The sequence below is a fragment of the Podarcis melisellensis genome (assembly GCF_964234715.1).
Source record: "Podarcis melisellensis genome assembly, chromosome: 10".
NCBI classification, from domain to species: domain Eukaryota; kingdom Metazoa; phylum Chordata; class Lepidosauria; order Squamata; family Lacertidae; genus Podarcis; species Podarcis melisellensis.
The window spans coordinates 54,617,531-54,637,231 of record NC_138542.1 but is presented as its reverse complement, the minus strand read 5'-3'; the positions used below and the strand labels follow the sequence as shown (position 1 = coordinate 54,637,231).

Genomic DNA, 19,701 nt, shown 5'->3' with positions numbered 1-19,701 from the left:
TGCTTATTAGATGGATTTCCCCCAAAATTGATTTTTGAACTTTGAATTTTATTGTTATTCATGCTTTTATACTGTATTTTATGCTGCTTTTACAATTAAGTGTTTTAAATTTGTTGTTAGTTGCCCTGAGCCCGGTTTTCTGAACCAGGAAGGGCGGGTATAAATAAATCATCATCATCATCACCATCATCCCCACAATTACTAAAAGCCACCGCTGGACTCCATTGCCATCTAGTCATGCTATAGGTTTGCACTCATTGGGGCTGGATTCAATGAATCTGTTCTGCTAGTACCCACAAGCCCCCATTCCCAAATCTGCTTGGAGGGTCAGGAGGACACCCAGAACAGTGTAGAGGAGGAGGAGAGGGGAAATTGTTTTGTCAGGTGAGCAGAAATCCCTGTGCTAGATGAAACCATCTCCTTCGCACTATGCTGAATTCCACCCCTTAAATCCATTGTTCCAGTGTCAGCAACAGACTTCTGGTCAAGATGGTGACAGGGCAGGCAGCTAGCTCTGAAGCTCTGTAGAAACGCAATTTTAATTGAGTTTTAATGGGTTTTAATTTCTTTTAAAACTTACGTTTTTGGTGTCAGCAACACAACTGTTCTATACCAAATATCCATGCAAGGCCACTTAACTTACACATAATTGGGAAACAGCTCTATAAAAGAAGGTTCTGGGGTCTACCTAACACTACATTCAGAATGGCCAGTCAGTTGTCTGCGGCTGAAAGAGAGTGAAATATATTACGTTCCAAACAAGACATAGCAGCAAGTCTGTTAATGTGACCAGTCATCTGTAGCAATGCCATATGTCAGAACCAACCCTGAGGGGTGCTCCTGGAGGATTGTCACGAGAGGCAAATAAACTGAATGCAAGGAAAACATTGGCTTTTGTGCCTGTTCATTTGTTTGATATAGGGCTGGCAGCGGTCTGATCTGTCCAAGAATACCCTGGGTGCTGGTAACCCTGTCCCTGTCTAAGTCTTCCTCAAACGTTCAACATAGTAAGTTCACCTCTGATTAAAGAGGCTCCAAATCATTGGCTTTTTCTGGCCTCTGCAGAAAGAGCCAGGAAATCAACTGAACAAAATTAATCAATTTTTCAAAAGCTGTCTGCTCTGAGATTTGAAGTCAATTTGGCTAGGATCAGCTCACATGGAGTGTGTGTTTGTGTGTTTGTGTGTGTGTCTTATTGCACCAATCCAAAAACAAAACAGCCTCTATGTGATCTGGAAGCCACCACAGCCCAGAGATGGCAGCTCTTGACAGATGTTGAACATTTTAACCTTCATTCTGAAAACGTTGGCTTGAGTGCTGAAGGAATTATCCATTCTAATTCACAGGCAGTCCTAAGACTGGGATCTCTTTTTCTGGTAGGGCATCTTTGCTTTTCAAAGCTGAGCAGCAGAAGTTTGAGGGCTGAGTCCTACAAAAACAAACCCTTCCTAAGCAGGAAGCAAGGGGCAGAAGGGAGGATCACACACGAAACCCTCCACACATTGAATGAGGGTGCCGAGGGGGGCACAGAGCTGGGCAGTTTGCCCCAGCCCACCGCAGCATGAGGTGCTGCCCACTGTCATAGCTACTCTAAGAACATAAGAAGATCCTGCTGGATCAGGCCAGTGACCCATCTTACAGTGGCCAACTAGATGCCTATGGGAAGCCCATAAGCAGGGCATGAGGACAAGGGTGCTCTCCTTTCCTCTGATTTCCAGCAGTTGGTATTCAGAAGCTTACTTCCTCCAACCATTGAGGTAGAGCATAGCCATCTTGGCTAATAGCCATTGACAGTCTTCTTCTCCTTGAACTTGTCTAACCCTCTTTTAAAGATGTTTAGGTCAGTGGCCATCACTACCTCCCATGGTAGCAAGTTAACTGTATGGAGGATTTTCCTGTCCTGACTCTTCCAACATTCGCCTACATTGAATGTCCATGATTTCTAGTGTTATGAGAGGAGAAGGAGGAGATCTCTCTCTCTCTCTCTCTCTCTCTCTCTCTCTCTCTCTCTCTCTCTCTCTCTCTCCACTTTCTCCATGTCATGCACCCTTTTATAAACTCCTATCACGACTTTTCTCTAAACTAAAAAAATCTCAGCTGCTGCAAGCTTTCCTCATAGGAAAGTTGCTTTGTAGGAGAATTACTCCAAATAAAATTCATATACATGCAAGGAGAGCTCTTTCATGAAAGGACATATCCTGACCAAGGGGACACACACATACGCAGCAGATGGAGGAATTCCACCTCTGTATGTGAGTGGAACTCCTTTCAACATCCATTGGATGTGTGCACATGGAGACAGCATGGTGGTGTGCCCCAACAGCAGTGAGCAGGGATAAGCCACATGGCAAGGGAGCTCAATAACCCAGTCCCTCTGGCCCCTCTACATCCTTTTGGTAACAAGGAAGGGTCCATGTGATATTGTTGTTGGCTTCTGTCTATCTCCAGAGACAACGGAGTGCGCCTCCAGGGGTGAAGGCAGGCCGCTGCATTGGCAACACCGAAGTGTCCTCCCTGGGGCACAAACCATGTGAACACACCCAGGATCGGTGCTTGGAGAGACCTGCCTAATGGTAGGGTTGCCAAGCTGTCTCCATGTAGGCTGCAGTCAACTGCATTTCATGCGGTCAGATCCCCCCACAATAGATGCAGAGGTTTCTTTGGACAGAGAGAAGGAGGCAATGCATATTGGCTTCTCCCTCTACCCACAACCTCTTAATGCCGTCCTTTCCCAAATCAACAGTTGGCTTATATTTGTTCATTTTAGTTACCCTAAGGGGCAAGGTTAATGCACCTGTGTTATCCGTGGGGCAGTCTTTTGGGAGGGGGATAAGGAGGAGTGGGAGGGATTTGGTGGGCCTAGAACACCTTTACTAACAGTAGGGATTGTAGGGTGCCCCAAACAACCTTCCAAACGCCTGCCTCTGTCTCCGACGCAAGACAGCTAATGAGGTTATGTATATGATTCCTGATGATGTGTCTATCATCACCATTAGTTTCACATTATGCTAATTCTCTAAATGGCTGTCTGCATTCTAATAGGCCTTCATTTCCGGTGCTACAAGGGACACCAAGCAATGGATAGCCCCATCAAGATGAAGAGCCAATTCTGGTCAAAGACAAATGCTTGAAGCGGAGAATTCTGCTTCAGTGCATTTAAACCTTCAACATGAGCTGTGACCTGTAGATGGAGGCCTCAGAAAATGTGCAGAGAGAGGTTGGGAAACTGAGGCTACTTCTAGAGGTATTCATGGGGGTAGGTTTTCATTAGCATGAAGCTCAAGGGGTATGCATGTTTGTGTGTACGCACACACAAGCCCAAGTCTTGCTCCTTGTCATATGTGTGTGGAATCAATCCTCTTTCCTTGGCTAATTTCTCCAAATGGTATCTCCGGGACTTTGCCATTGAGTAACTGCAATGTCTCAACTTCTGCTACGGGTCTGTGGATCACATGAGACATAGCAAAATCACTGAATGACCATTATATTCTTTGCTGCTCTTAGCCCAACTTTCGTGCTGTATTAAAATCCCCGCTCCTTGAATTTGAGAAGCTCACTTAACAACTCAGTTCATTTTGTAGAATTGACATTGTTGTCATTCTTTGCCATCCCACCACTCCCTGTGTTTATTATCTGCAATGATTTTCTATTTTCTTCCAGATGGCTGGCAAGGATATTGAATAGCGCTGGGTCAAGAATTGATGTCTGTGCAACATTTCCATTTAATGATAATTTCCCTGTTAACAGTTACGTTTGGGAACCTACCATTTACCCAATTTCTAATTCATTTGACTTGTGTTCTTATTGATCTTTGTGTAGTGCTAGAGTCCCCCCCCCCATCACAAGTTCTAAATCAAATACATCACTGAAGTCTTAAACATATTATGTAGTTGGCACAATGGTCCAACTCCCCCATTACAGAGCAACCTATGTAACTCTCACTAAGGGGAAACTCTCCCAATTCTTACTTCCTGGCTCATCTTGGGTTGTTGAAATGTACCAATGGCCCATCTCTCTGCATATGGAAGTGCTGTAGCTCAATGGTAGAGCATCTGTTTTGCATGTAAAAGGTCCCAGGTTCAACCCCCAGCATCTCTAGGTAGGGTTGGGAGTGACTCCTGCCTGAAACTCTGGAGAAGTGGTATCAGTCAGTGCAGTCAATGGTATAAGGCCACTTCCTGCATTCCTATGTGTTGGGCATGCCATGTCTCAAATATCAGAACTCTGAGCCTAGAGGGGTGGCCAGGCCCACAAGGTCATGCCTGATTACAGGATCCACTTTCCCCATCAAGCCCCTCTTCTGATTCCAGTGTTTACTTCCTATAAACATTTGCCTTTTTTACATGAGAGACTGTGATGATACTTGCGAACTGGAGATTGTTAAGTACTATTGTTTAATTGCATACTGAACTGGAGAATGCCTGCATATGTATTGCTGAAGGTTTAACACTGGAAAATTCAATTGGGCTATACTGAAGCCCTCTCTGAGCTCTAACAGGTTGATAGTTAACTGTTGGTGTTGTCTGCCAGCTCTCATGTGGTGTTTAACTTTAGATCACATGAGGGTATTCCATTGCAAATCTCCATCCTGAAGGGAGTTGCCTTTGAGTCTTTCTCTGGAAGCAGAAGAAAACAAAGGATGTGATATGGATGCCTGTCCAGGAGCAAATAGCCTTAATCTGGAAGGCAGGCTATCGGAGATACAGAGGTTTATTTTGTTGTTGTTTTTTTTGCTCTGATCGTAATTATGTTACATATTTAAGAATAAGAACCTATGCTTGAATATGCATATGTTTTCCACAACTTTCTGGATGTATCATTGATTGCTTTGTACCTGTTGTGTGAGATGAAGTTCTGGTTAGTAAAGCTTTGAATCATAATTATGGGTCTGGTCAATTTCTATTTCCAAAAGGAGTCAGTTTTCCATGCAACCAATTGCTTCAAGCTGCACAATATTAATAGCTGCAATAGAGATGTCTCAGTTATTGCCTGGTTTAGCATTATTTTTTAAATCATTATTTGACCCCTGCGCTTCGGGCTCTAGAGTTAGAGTGAACTGAGAGGTGGTGGAAATAATAGTCAGTGTCAGAGGCTAGTGACAATTCTGCAACAGGAGGCTGTTGCCTTTCCAGAGTTGCCTTTCAAACTAAGGGGCTACATAGTTTATGAAGATCTCTGGGCGAGATTGGGTCCCACATTTCTTTATTTAGATTTCATAGTGGAATCATAGAATTGTAGAGTTTGAATGGACCCTGAGGATCATCTAGTCCAGAGGTTAGCAAACTTTTTCAGCAGGGGGTTGGTCCACTGTCCCTCAGACCTTGTGGGGGACCGGACTATATTTTGGAAAAAATATATGAATGAATTCCTATGCCCCACTAATAACCCAGAGATGCATTTTAAATAAAAGGACACATTCTACTCATGTAAAAACCTGCTGATTCCCAGACCGTCCATGGCTGGATTTAGAAGGTGATTGGGCCGGATCCAGCCCCCGGGCTTTAGTTTGCCTACCTATGGTCTAGTCCAACCCCCTGCAATCCAGGAATATGCAGCTGCCCCATATGGGGATTGAACCTGCAACCTTGGCATCACACTCACACACTCACAGCAGTGCTTCCAAAGCAAGTTGTGCAAATCAGCAGTAAAGAAGGCAGAGTCTGAGCAAATAGTTTACAAACCATAAAGAGGACAAGAATGATTAAGCTGCGAAATAGTTCTGGTGGCCTGTTTGCTGCCCCATTTGTATGAATAAATGCTCAGGTTAGCAGTTTGCTCACGTGAGCAAGGAAACATGCTCAAGGAACCAGAGGAGAGCATTACTTCCAGAAATGCAGTGGCAGCATCCACGATCAAGGTGGAAGTTCCTGCTTATGGGTGTATGCTGATACTCATCCGATATCTCTCTCAGGACTGTGTCTGCTCATATATATATATAGAGAGAGAGAGAGAGATAGAGAGAGAGAGAGAGAGAGAGAGATGCATAATCCAGATTCTGTACAAAGAATCAGTCACAGCTGAATATTGTGGCTTGAGCATTATTCAACTTGAGCCAATTTGCATAATCCAGTCCACTTTCCCCCCTTCTATTTTATGCCATTTATTCTGTTCCTTTCCTACTCATCAGGGCGGGTAAGAAACTATACAAAGCACCAAAGCCCTATCTCCAACTCCAAGCATGAGAAATTTTGCACAGTCGTGCCTGTGGAGCCTGAGATTTTGCCAGGCATTGCCCACACATTTTCAAGCATATCTTGGCAACCGCAGGAGCCGGAAGCCTGCTTATAAAATTAATATTAAGAATAGAAGCTTAGATTCTCACGAAACTGGAGGGCCACATCCTGACTGCTCATGGGGTCAGGGCAAGCAGGAAATGTTACTTGCTCAAGTGCACAGCACTTTCATACTGATGAGGGGAAAGTTTGAATTGGAAGAGTTCAGAATGCAAACTTCCCTTGTTTAAAAAGCCTCAACCCCACCCCCTGCAAATTGGGTCTAGATCCCTTTGCATTTAGGTCAAGTTCACTGCGAAATTAACTCCTATTTAGGGAGTGGGCTAATCTGCCAATTTCATTTTCTCACCCCCCCCCAGCCTTAAATTCATTTCCATAGCAGTTTGCAATTTTTTTAAAAAATAATTAATGGGAACTTATTATTTATCTTCATGAAATTCATCAGTGTGACTTTATCCTTGTTTGTATGCAATTTTTCCCAATGCCCAAATGTACTGCATCTTTATGTGTTTACCTTGGCACATGTGTTCTTGTACACATTGCTTGGCTGGATAACAGAATTGCAAAATTCAGAGACATGCAAATTTCGAAATCTCCGCTTACACTCTCTTTGTTTAATAAAGTGCAGATTAGCTAGGTTTGCCTTTAACTGCAAACTGAATAAAAATTCTCCCCCACCCTACCCCTAGTACTACCTACCCATTCTTCTAAACTAGAAATCAGACCTTTCCTAATCTGGAAATTAAAGGTGCACCATTACTTTCCGGGGAGAATGGGATTTGTAGTTTCCTCTGGCTTCTAATTCAGTTCAGGAGGCAGAAGGAACAACAGATCCCATGCTCCCCATGAAATGACAGTAAGAACTATCATGTCCCCAGTAAGCCCTCTCTGCCACCATTCACTGACCCTCCCCTCCCTCTTTATCTCAAGGGTAAGAGTTTTGAGCTCGGGGAAGAAGGAGAACTGGTGGACGGGACATTCATCCTCTTTTCTCCCTAATTCTCCTTATGAATACTTTAAAAAGATTTCACAGGGTTTTTCTGAGCACTCACAAGGAAAGCTTGCAAAAACTGAGATAAGCTAAGGAGAGTTCACTCCTCATTAGCTATTTATGCAAATGAAGTGTCAAAACTGCCCAATCAGGACTGCAAGCATTAATACAAGAATTAAAAAGGATGCCAGTTATTCATATTACTGCACTTTGGAGCAAGCTCCCTTTGGTTCTCCAAAAAGTAATTTTGTTCAGACCAAGAAAACTTTGTGGATTCTATTCGTGGCCAAATGTTTCTGCAGAGGTACTAAGGCAGTGAAAAAGCACTATTGATAATTGTGAACAAGGTGCTGTGTGCACCTTTGGACTGATGGGTTTAAAAATCTCATTGAACAACTTAGGTTAGTTGTGTGGAAAGAATTATAGCACTGTCACCTTTACTTGTTTCTTTAAGACATCTTAGAGAAACACAGCACTGCCTGTTTCACAAGTTAAGAAAATAAAGATTAGCAATGAGGAGAAGATTGTTTGCTTGAAGACGAGTCCCAATAAGAAACTGTCACCTTCAGTCAAGTTCCTCAGAAAAAGCATGATTACTGCGACACAGCAATATGTGATTAGTTGATTAAGCAGTAAAAAGCCAGACAGTTAATCGATTAAAAGATCTTTATCTAGTTGCCGGTTGTTGTTTAAACATAAAAGTGCAGCTTAAATTTGGTCTTATTATAAAACTACTCAGAGCTACAAAGGAAGGATCACTTTCAACTTTCTTTCACGACATTCATGTTTTGAAGGCCTCGTTTCTCACAATACCTTTTTGTAGCACGCCAGCTTGTTTTACAACACCAAAAAATGAATGGCAGCCCATTTTATTTAAAACACAGACAACACCCCTCTCCTCAAAGTGTCTCATTTCAACCTAGTTCAGTTATAGATGATTTAGACTGCCATCCTAGATGCTTACTTGAGACTGTGTTCCATTGAAATCAGCCAACTTAAACCAGTTTTTAAATCAGTTTGTGGTGGCTTTTCTTGAGTAGTCAAGGAAATGGTAGTTTTGTGAGGGTGCTAAACAGAAGTGCATCCTCTTCATAGCTGTCAACTTACAGATTTGAAAATAAGGGACAGAAGCCTCGAAAATAAGGGATCAGCAGCCCAAATAAGGGATTTTGCTATTGTAAAGAGTTACATACATTGGTAGGATTGACAGATGCTGTCAATCTGGCATGAGGCGGTTGCGGCGGTGCTGCAGCCGCTGAAGCACGCCCTTCTGCATCCCTCCCCATCCCCTCCTCTTCCTCCTCCCTCAGGCCACCTCCTCAGCTCCTGCCACCGCTGCTGCCTCTGGTCTTGCAGGCAGCAGGGGCAAGAGTCTCTCTCCCTCCCCCCTCCTTGGGTGGGGAAGGGCCGATGGAACTCCTCGCGCCAGGACAACGGCGCCAGTGCATGCTCTCTCTCGCGCCGGAGGACCCCGAGCCACTGCTTCTCTCCCGAGCCAGGTGAGCATGAAACCCGGGAAATTTAAGGGACATCATCAATAAGGGACAGCAGCGGGACACGGAGCTGGGATAAGGGAGTTTCCCGCCAAATAAGGGACGGTTGACAGCCATGATCTTCTTCCTTAAAGGATTTTTTAAAAAAACAACAACAAATCCATTTCAACATAATTTTAACATGCCCTTGTTTAAATCTAAAGCCTTCATCTCTAAGTCACAACCCAACCCGCCCATCTGTCACCTGGAGATGATAATACAAATATACTGAGTAGAATCCAGTGTATGGCATGCCCAAATGGATCCTATCTGAAGCCGATGATAGCAATTTGCAACAGCCCTGATTTAACCCAGGATGGGCCAGGGCCGGCCTAACCTGGATCTAGGCCCCAAACTGAATTTGAGTGTTGAATTTAGGTTTTAAACATGTGGCCAGGAGCAGAAGAGGGGGAGAGAAGGAGTCCCACAGAGTTAAGTAACTACAAGTTAAGTAACTTGTAGTAGATTGAAAAAGGTCTCTGAATCCCAGTTGTTTAGCAATACTGTCAAGATAAAGCTTTATTTGTTTTCCAAATCAGACTGCTGGCAGGAAGGAAACTTACAAGTGTTCACTACCAAAACCATCACAATCGCTTTTGTGACTTTTGTGATTTGTCCCCACAAAACACCCCATCACAGTTTCTTCCTATCTATTCAAAGGGCCTTTGCTGCACAATACCAAATGTAACAATTCGCTGATAAATGTACTGGCTCACTGGGAAAACTTCAGAAATTCATATAGACATGTGAGCTCAGCTACTCAGCAGCCCCTCTGCCTGAGTGATAATTCCTGGCATCATGATACCTGAGTGCCAGACAGGTAACTATTCCAGAAATAACAAACCCAGATGCAGACAAAAGGGTGTGATTAACTTGGCTGGGAAACAGGGAAATTTAAATATCTATTTTGTTACACTTGATGGGTGTTTGGTGGAGGGCAAGGAGAACCATGGGGCAGGGTCCAGGATGCTCAGATTACTGCCACCAGACCTCCCCTTTCACGATGTAACTGTGATGTATTAGTGATGTAGTTTGGGGGGGGGGTGTAACATGGGGATTAGCAGCTAATAAATGTTTGGGGGCTCTTTTGTTCGGGGCTTCCATCTTGTTCCACCTTGTGACATGTGGGAGTCCTGTCGTGACAGTCTTCAATAAAGACCAAGCCTACTGGCTGCTGTTTTGCTCTGGTATTCCTGGCTGGTGTCCTTGTTTTTTTTCCAAGGGAGCCCTCAGATTTCTCCGTTAACAAGAGGTGTGGATTTGGGGTGTACTGAGCTTAGCCCTCATCCTACAAATTCCTTTATAGAGGGTATGCCCAGAGGTGTCCTGTTCCTTAATTCTGACATGCCCAGACCTTTACCCTAAACATCTGAGTCACTGTATTGCAACTGCCTGTGGTTGATGAATCTTGTAAACAACAACCACAACATGGATCCCACAGGCTTGAAGTCTACCTAGCCCTGCTTCAGATGACCTTGTACGGATTACTGAGATAATGCAAGTGAATTGAGCCCTTAGGAAAAGTGCTATATAAATTCAGGAATTGCTTTAACAACTTGCTGCTGATTGGCTTTAATGCAATGGCAGAATTGGGGCACGGTCCCCCTGGTACTTTGAAATGTAGACGTGGAGAAGCAAAATGGCATTTCATTTACCTCCCATGAGGAAGAGAAGTCCTGCCACATACTGCATAAGGCCTCGATCCCAGCAGCAGCCCAGCACCCCGATAATCCATCCGAAGAGGATGATGGCCACAGCCATGCCCATGAAGCCTGCTGTCATTCTGCGCAAGTCTGCAACATGAAAAAGAGACATCTTGTTAATAGCGCTCATGGTTTGTCTCATTGCTGTTAAGGGAACTAAAGATCCAGTCTTGCTCTGAGCAGCTGCAACATACAAAAGTCAAGTGGCCCCCAACCCACCGCCGTACAGTTTTGCATAGAGATCAGTTGTTTGGTTGGTTTTAAAGAAGGAGAGATGCAAAATCTGTTCTTTTCAAGTTAGACAGAGCTCTTTTGCAGACAGGAAGAAGAAAAATGAGGAGGGTACAGCGAAGCGGGAGGTGGGACGGATGGGAGCAAGCAAAGCGAGAGCTACTTACATGGCTTCTCTCCCGCTTTGCGCAGCTCTCACTTTGCTTGCCCATCTTTCCTCCCGCCTCGCTGTAAAGCACCTGTCCGAGTGTCTCCTCCTCCTCCTCTTTTACAGCGAGGCGGGAGGAGGGATGGGCAAGCAAAGTGAGAGCTGCGCAAAGCGGGAGAGAAGCCATGTAAGTGGCTCTCGCTTTGCTTGCTTTAAAGCAAGAAAAGCAAGAGCCGCTTACATAGTCTGCGCAGAATTTCTTTTTCTTGCTTTCTCCCTCTAAAAACTATGGTCAGGAGCGTCTTATGGAGCGAAAAATATGGTATTTCTTATTTAGCACCACAGAGAAAAGTTGATTACTTCTACAAAAGAAAACCATTTGAGAGAGATAACTGACCACATGAAAATGACTTCATCATTATCTTTGCTTGCTCATATACCCCAAGTCTTCGAGCAGTGAAAATTCCAGGAGTGTAGAATGTACACATTTCCAGAGGATACTGGAAATTGGCTGGAACTTTGTGATATATGATTTACTCACATGTTGAGCATAGGTGGAGGTTTTGCCTCTTAAAGCCACTCCAACACATACTGCTTCCCTATCAGATTTTTAGGGTGGAATGATTGTTGCAGGAAGCTCTCTGTGTCTGATGCTTTCAGTTCCACCCTTAGAAGCTAAAGGCTTCTACTTGTGGTTATTGCTTCCAGACAGACCGCACTTGCCCTCTGTCATGTATGTATGTGTGTGTTTTGGGGAGAATGAATAATTTCACCTATTGTATTTAAACAAATCTCTAAGTAGTTTACAATATAAGTTGCAGCATCTTGAATAAAATACATGACAACTGAAAAACAACTAAAATGTATAAAAGCCAGTTTTTTTTAATAATAATAATAATAATAATAATAATAATAATAATAATAATAATAATTTGATTGGCAATTGCTCAAAAGAAAAACCAAGGCTTCTTGTAAGTCTTCTTGGATCATCTCAGCTCTCAGTGAGACACATCAACTGGCTATTATAGGCTATCCATCTTTTGACAGGTCTTAAGGGGTATTTATTGCTCCATTTACAAAAAGGTTGGGTGTGGGGTAGGGGCAAGTAACAACATATTGCCTCCCTATGCTAAATGCTTTATTTATGAGTATTCATTTTAAATAAACAAATTAATGATCAGACATTCCAGGAAGAGAATCTTTCTGTTTGTTGCCATTTCCTGGCCTGACATAGCCGCTGCCGAGGGCAGTGCTTGCAAATGGCAGTGGTGTGAAAGAGGGGTTGTGAGCTGGTTGTCTGAATTGCTCTTACTTGTCGGATGCAATCTGGCCAGCCTTCCTCCCATGTCATAACAGCCCGCTCAGAAATGTCAGCACTGAGGACGAGTCTATTCAGAGCAATTCCTCCAATGGGAAATGAATGTGTATGTACAGCAGCACAGCTCTGAATCAGCACCCTACAGCTATTTAGGAAGAAGGAGGTCAGACTAGAAAAGAAGTGTGCCTTCTCTGCTAACATGGCATCGCAGGACTTGGAGAAATCCCGTGGGTCTCTCAGCCGAGAAGTCCCAATACAGTTTAATCAGCACTTCCTCTTTCCAGCTGAACACAGCAGTTCGAGTGGTGACTGGGGCAAGGAAAACAAGGAGACGCCCCATCAGGATGCAGAGTTAGAGCAGCTCCCCTTAGCTGTTTGAAGTTCTATCACTATCTATCTATCTATCTATCTATCTATCTATCTATCTATCACTATCTTGTGGCTTCTGCTCCCCTCATAATTTAAGCCAAGGTTTCCCAGACATCTGAGTCCCTTGGCTCCTTGATGAGCTGTTGCCATAGACTCCAGACCAAATGAAATAAAGTCAAGAAAGAGCACCTGCCTCCTGCCTGGCATTCCTAGGGAATTCTAAGAACCAAAACATCGGTGCAGTTTTGAAATCAGTGCTTAAAATCAGTGCAGTTTTGAAAAGTCTAGTCCGCCATCTTAATTCAAAATGGCATCGAGTTGTATCCAACCATAGATGTAAACCTTGATCTCACAAACCATCATGCAGAATGTGGTCATAGTATCTTGAGAGTTGTGCAAACGCATAGCTAGTCTTCTACCCGCTTTGGAGCTCCTCAGGGGCAGCTCCCCACATTGGTGCATCAGAAGAGCACATCCTCTGCAAGCGGATGTATCCTAGTGTATCCAGATTACAAATCAGATACTTGCCAATGTGAGAGAGCACTCTGCCTGAGGACAAGTGGGAGCTGGAAATCCTTGCCAGCCTACTATAAATCATCTCATTCAGCCCCATTCAGCTAGTGGGTACATTTGGAAGTATGAGTGAGCATGGTAGGCACCAGCCACAAAATGGTTGCCAGGGTGAGCCTGTTCCCTAACACAAAATGGCCACCATGTGTGCATGGCATAATACAACATGGCTGCCATGGGGTGTGGCATAATGGCTTCCGAGTCTAAAAAGGGATAAGGCCATAAAATTGCTTGGGCACCTCCCAAACAGAAACTGAGCAGGAGGAGCAAACGGTCATTTATGCATTGAAGATTTTTGAGGTGATGCTTCTGAGACCATTCCTGGGCACCATAGGAGGTATTGATGGGCACACTGGCCCCCATGGGTGCCACATTGGTCAGCCATGAGCTAGTGATCGATCCGTAGATCTCAATTCACATTCTTCCCTCACTCTGCCCTACATCTATACCCACTTAAATCTCTCTGCTTGCCAGAAACAGCCCAAGACATTTTGCTGCCTGAGGCAAAGGCCAAGACTGCACCTTCCTCACCATTTGATGTACAGAAGCAGACTGGACTAGCAGATGGGTCTTACTTTGGCACAGCTGATGGGATGGCATCCTCTATTATACCTGAGGCCAGCCAGGGGTGACACAGGGCAGACGCTCTGTCTTCCAACATCTTGCTGCCACTGCCAGGCCCCTCAGGATTTGCCTCCAAGGCAGCCACCTCCCTCTGCCTAATGGTAGGGCCTGTGCTGTGGAGTTGCCTTTAAGCAAGGGAAGGTTCGGCAAGCCTGTGTGAGCAAATATTCTCTTATCTCCCTCCTACCAGAACATTATGCTGCATCAACCTCAAAATAATCATATAGAGCTTTAGGAACAGCTATTTTTGATGAATGGGCTGTTAAGGAACAAGCTAGAGATTGAAGGATGAGATCTCTGCGTTATCAGCCCCTCAGGTCTCTGCTCAGGCCTCCTGCAGACTCTGGCATTAAACACTTTAATTTAGGCATTTCCAAAGGTACATTCTTATTTTAATTTGTGTGTGCGTGTGAAGACCATTTAATACAGGGCCTGTTGCCAGTGGGAGTACAAGGAAAGAAGGGCCAGCATAGAAATATATTAACTACAGCAAGGAAGTGATCTTTCTCACAAAGATCTTTTTTATTATTATTTTCAAGTTTACTCTTCTATTAACATTTAAATTGAAAGCCCCTGCTTCCAAGCTCCACGCACGAAATCTGCATTTAAATCGATGCCATTTAAAAGTGAGAAGAAATGTATAGCAATGTGAAATGCATCTCCATTTGCTTTGTCCTACAAATGATTGAATGTATTTTTCTTCAAAAAGAGAGAGTGATGAAATTAGAAGTGTATTAAAATCGACATGGAAAAGAGAAGAGCGACACAGGAAATCACACATTTGTCAAGAGTTTTAAGCTGCAGCCCTGTTCACATTAACTAGGGTTGCCATGCGTCCAGACATATTCGGAATACTGTAGCTGGAAGCAGTGTCCTGGCGGAAATCGGCAAAATATCTGGGGAAATCTGGACGTACGGCAAGCTGTGTTGGCAGTGTCATTTTTGCCATTTTTTTTTAAAAAAAAGAAAGATAAAAAACAGCACTTTTTGAAATATGGCAACCCTACAGTAACCCTACAGCAGTCACGAAATTAAAAGACGCCTGCTCCTTGGGAGAAAGGCGATGGCAAACCTAGACAGCATCTTAAAAAGCAGAGACATCACCTTACCAACAAAGGTCCATATAGTTATAGCCATGGTTTTCCCGGTAGTGATGTATGGAAGTGAGAGCTGGACCATAAAGAAGGCTGATCGCCGAAGAATTGATACTTTTGAACTATGGTGCTGGAGGAGACTCTTGAGAGTCCCATGGACTGCATGCAAGAAGATCAAATGCATCCATTGTTAAGGAAACTAGCCCTGAGTGCTCACTGGAAGGACAGATCCTAAAGCTGAGGCTCCAATACTTTGGCCACCTCATGAGAAGAGAAGACTCCCTGGAAAAGACCCTGATGCTGGGAAAGATGGAAGGCACAAGGAGAAAAGGACGGCAGAGGACAAGATGGTTGGACAGTGTTCTCAAAGCTACCAGCATGACTTTGACCAAACTGTGGGAGGCAGTGGAAGACAGGAGTGCCTGGCATGCTCTGGTCTGTGGGGTCACGAAGAGTCGGACACACGACTAAACGACTAAACGACTAAACGACTAAACAACAACAACATTAACCTGGGAGTAAGGCTGCAATCCTAAACATACGGGCTATTTTTTGAGCATTCATCCTGGTTTGTTTGCAGGGAGTTCAGATTACATCAGCTACACAACGACCATCAATCTGGGTTGTTGTTGTTTGCAGGTAGGCTAAATGATGTTGCGTCAAAGCAAGTGTATCTCCCCTTTACTTTCCTTATTGCAGAAGAGTCTGGTATTTTGGGGAACTGCTGTGCAAGAACTCCTCATCAACTATAATTGTGCAACCTGAATTTTCCAATATGTGACTGAATCCCATGCAAAAATAGCAACCATCTATGAACAGCCCTATCTCCCAGGTAAGTGAGGTAAGACAGCCTTAGTTCCACTGAACTCTATGAAACATGAGTTATGAGTAAACATGCATAGGATTGCACTATCTGGGGAGGCTATAAAGAAAGGAACATTATTCAGTAAATGGCAGTAAAAGATTGAAATCTTTGGCTTCTCTGTGGTTGCCCCAACTACAGAATGACCTTCCAAGGGAGATACATTTGGAACCTACTCTGTATTTTTCTTGGCACCATGTTAAGACTTTCTTTCTTTTCCCAGGCATTTTAGATTATGCTATTTTGAGCCGCTCGGATGGTTTCATTCCTCTTAACACAACTGCATTGTTGGTCTGGGTTTGCAATGTTTTTGTAATTTTAAACTTCTCGGTATACTGCTGCCCCAAAATCCATTTTGCGATGAAGGGTGATTTATACATTTTCAATCGATAAATCCATAAATCAAGAGAACGAGCCTTTGGCTTCAATATTTGGGCACTTTCCCTCTGGCCTGTGCCCGCGGCAATAAGCATTGTTCTTTGTTGAAAAAAACATTATTGCTTTATTGCTGTTGGGAAAGCGTCACAGCTCAACAGTAGCACTAATGCTTTACGTGCAGGAAATTATCTCCGGTTAAGTGGATCAGAGAGGTGATGAGAAAGGCCTCTGTCCGAAACTCCAGAGAGTTTGCTCCGACTTGGCAAAAATCTGCTTCATATATATCTCAGGTCAAAACTTTCTACAACCTACCTGTGAAGAACAAAGGGAAGCAATCCGAACCCTCAAACGGAGGTGGTGGTGATAGGGAATGGCATACCCTCCAACGTGACATTAGGAGAAACTGAGATGCCACCTTCTGTATGAGTCACGTGACTTGCCTGAGACCACCGTCCCCCAAAAGTGCTTTTTGGGGGCATGGTGCCTAAGAAACACACATTTTGGGACACTGTGTGATATCACAGCTCCCCCCCAAAAAAACTGGCTGTCATGCTCTCATGAGGAAAAATGGGATGTGCTCCCTATTTTTCTGGGACAGTTCTGGGGTTTGGAATGGGCAGAGGTGTCCCTCTTCATGGCTCTGCTTGTGGTGGGCTCCATGCCATGAAAGCCTCTCTTGTGCCCACCAAAAGGCATAGGCTGTTGGGGAGCTGCTACAGATTGTGTTCCCACCAGTAGTAGCTGGAACAAGACCCCCAAATGGTATACTTTGGGAGCAGAATATGGGAGGAGCAAGGCTGCCCAAAGATCTTAAATTGACCCATTGATGGTTGGGTGGACACATGCTAGGACTCTATGCATTGCCAGCCTAGAGCTGGGGAGAGAAGGAGCAGGAGAGAGAGACAGCACCTCTCCATCTTCTGATCTGGCAACAGCCATCCAGCCATTGGATGTGTTGATGACTCAGCCACTCAGATTCTTCCCAGGGCTGAGTGGCCCGGGATTCAGATTCCCTTGCCCGCTAGGTCCTGCCTGCTATGAGCACAAATCCTTTAGTTCATAAAGTAGTGAGGAGAGGGGACTTTCATACGTTGATACCAATATGGCGGGGTTGCCATATTTCAAGAAGTAAAAATCTGGAAACGTAAGTTGTTGACCTTTTTGGAGGGTAAATCACCCAAAAAGTTGTTGAGCTTTGCTGGTCGAATTCCCAAACAAGAGTGATATTCAAATACACACTTTTCTTGTTCTGTTGGCAAAAACCTGGACATTTTGCCAATTTTTTTGAAATCCCCACTTCCACCCCACCCCCGGACGCTAATTTCACTGTTGAAATCCCAAGCATGTCCAGGAAATTCCAGACATATGGCAATCCTACAATATGGTTCCTACAAAGTATATGTATGAAAAAACACAAATGCAGCAACAAGCAATTGCCCATTTTGCAATGCAAAAATAAAAATGGACAGATGGATTTTTTTAATGGGCCTGGCCCTCACAAAACTAAGGCGTCATTGCTGGCACACACATACAATCCTCAAGAGCTTCTTTAACTCTCTTTTAGATAGCATCCCTATAGCGGGAGGCAGTGGAAGACAGAAGTGCCTGGCGTGCTCTGGTCCATGGGGTCACGAAGAGTCGGACACGACTAAACGACTAAACAACAACAGATAGCATCCCTAATGAATGATCATCCAGCCTCTTTTCTGATACTTGTAGCCTAATCAGGATTGAGGAAGACTCTGAGAGCCGAGGTTTCAAATACACACAAACCCTAGTCTGCATACACAACTATACATTTAAAGCACACAACATCCGCCAAAGAAGTCTGAGAACTGTAGTTTAAGGGTGCTGGGAACTGCAGCTCTGTGAAGGGTAATCTACAGCTCCCAGGTTGCTTGGGAGAACTAATGTGCTTTAAATAGATGGTATGAACACACCACTGTTCTCAGGAAACTCACGAGAAGGAGAAATGTGTCTGTATTAACAGGCAAGGCTTGTTTCTGGACTGAATTGTCCTCCATCTCATGTGCGTCCCCTGGCATTTGACACTTTCCTGCCTGCTTGGCTGAACACTTGATCTGCCTGCCATTTCTCAACCAGTGACACAAACCTGCACACATCTATATTTTCATTTCCCCCATCCTCACACCTGGCTTAAAAAAAAGAGAGAGAGAAGGTGAAATGGAGGGGTTTCTGACCACTTTTGAAGGGGATCATTCCCCACTTATGTTCTTGGAATGCTTCAGCAGAACCCCCTGCTGGTTTTTGTTTCGGACAGCATAATTAAGTGACTCTGATGGGGGGGGGGAACCAACCACACAGGGTTAACCAAAGGCCACCTGTCTGCCTGGTGTTCGCTCTAATTCTGCCACACAAGAGATTCCATCTCCACTGGAGAAACCCCTGGGGGAAATCCAATCATTAATTGTCTTCGTCTTCCCCCACCCCACCTTATTTTCCATTCCTATAGAGCAGGAAAAGGGATACACACATTTTGTCCCCCGAGCAGTGAATTAACCAGGAGCCTCAATGGCCTTGGCTGCCATTTCGGAAAATAAAGGGGGTTGGGGGGGTTGGGAATAGGATGCCCCAGGGGAACAAGTAATGGGCTCTGGTGTCTCCCACCTCTAGGTCAGTGATTAGAATGTAGGTCAGATTGAATGCTGCAAGCTGACAGCAATACATTTGGTGGCCTTTACCTCCGGGTTCACTGTCGAGCTCTTAATTGAACAAGAGTCTCCATCAGACTTGGGCAGGCTCCGCAGGGACAAAAGCGCACAAGATTAACTCTTGGGTAACCTTAGAGCAGATCGAGTTGCAGAGGTACAATCATGTGATGCCAGCATGCTATGGCTTTCCCCGTTCCTTCCCTGTTTGGGGGTTCAATTAGTTCTCACTTTGAAAGTCCTCCGTGGGTTGAGACCGGGGTACTAATTTTATTTAGTATGGGTAGTATTCAACTTTGCTTGAGTCAGACCCACTGCAGTTAACAGACCTAACTTAGTCATTCTCGTCCATTTCAGTGGGCGGAGGTCATTTTTAAGGTAGAGCAACCGGTTTGGACGCACAGAGCCAGGCTGACCCAGAGGACTGCCTTTCTTTACAAGTACCTATTCAGATCAGTAGCAGGCAGAGCGGTGAGGCAAATGCACTCACCTGACTTCCTGACAACTGAATCACTGCTCCTTACAGGGAAGGGGGGGGGGAGAGGTAATGGGGAGGTCATTGCTGTGCAGACAAGCCGGTGGAGCAAAACTGGCACTCCTGCTGGTGCATTTGGGTTGACCTCCCCACTGCTTTGTCCCTCTCCCTCTGCTTCTTGGTTGGGAGCAGCTACTCAGCTGTCTGGAGGTGAGGGAAACGCCATTGTCCCACCACACTGTCCACTACCACAGAAGATCTGTATTGCAGACTATTTTCTAAGAGCCCCAGCTAGATAAGGTAACAGCATGTGGTCACTGGGACCAAAAGCCTTTTCAATGGTGGCACACCAGTTCTTGAATGCTCTGCCCAGCGAGGTTTGTCTGGCACCTACTTTAAGGTGATTTTAGTGCCTAGAAAAAGATATTCCCATTCCCCCCCCCCTCCAGATTTTAATCTGTTTTCACTTCCGTCCGATGTTTTATTGCCACCAGGTTATTTGGA

At 44.5% G+C, this 19,701-nt stretch overlaps 1 protein-coding gene across 2 annotated transcripts in view; it reads right to left on the bottom strand.

Moving 5' to 3' along the window:
• The window catches only part of TMEM178B (transmembrane protein 178B), a 265,596-nt gene that overhangs the window by 20,585 nt on the left and 225,310 nt on the right, over positions 1 to 19,701 (bottom strand). For both annotated transcript variants that reach the window (XM_081927407.1, XM_081927408.1), the window contains one exon: positions 10,412 to 10,549. In XM_081927407.1, the coding sequence (XP_081783533.1) occupies positions 10,412 to 10,549 (138 nt within the window). The remainder of the gene's footprint in view (positions 1 to 10,411; positions 10,550 to 19,701) is intronic.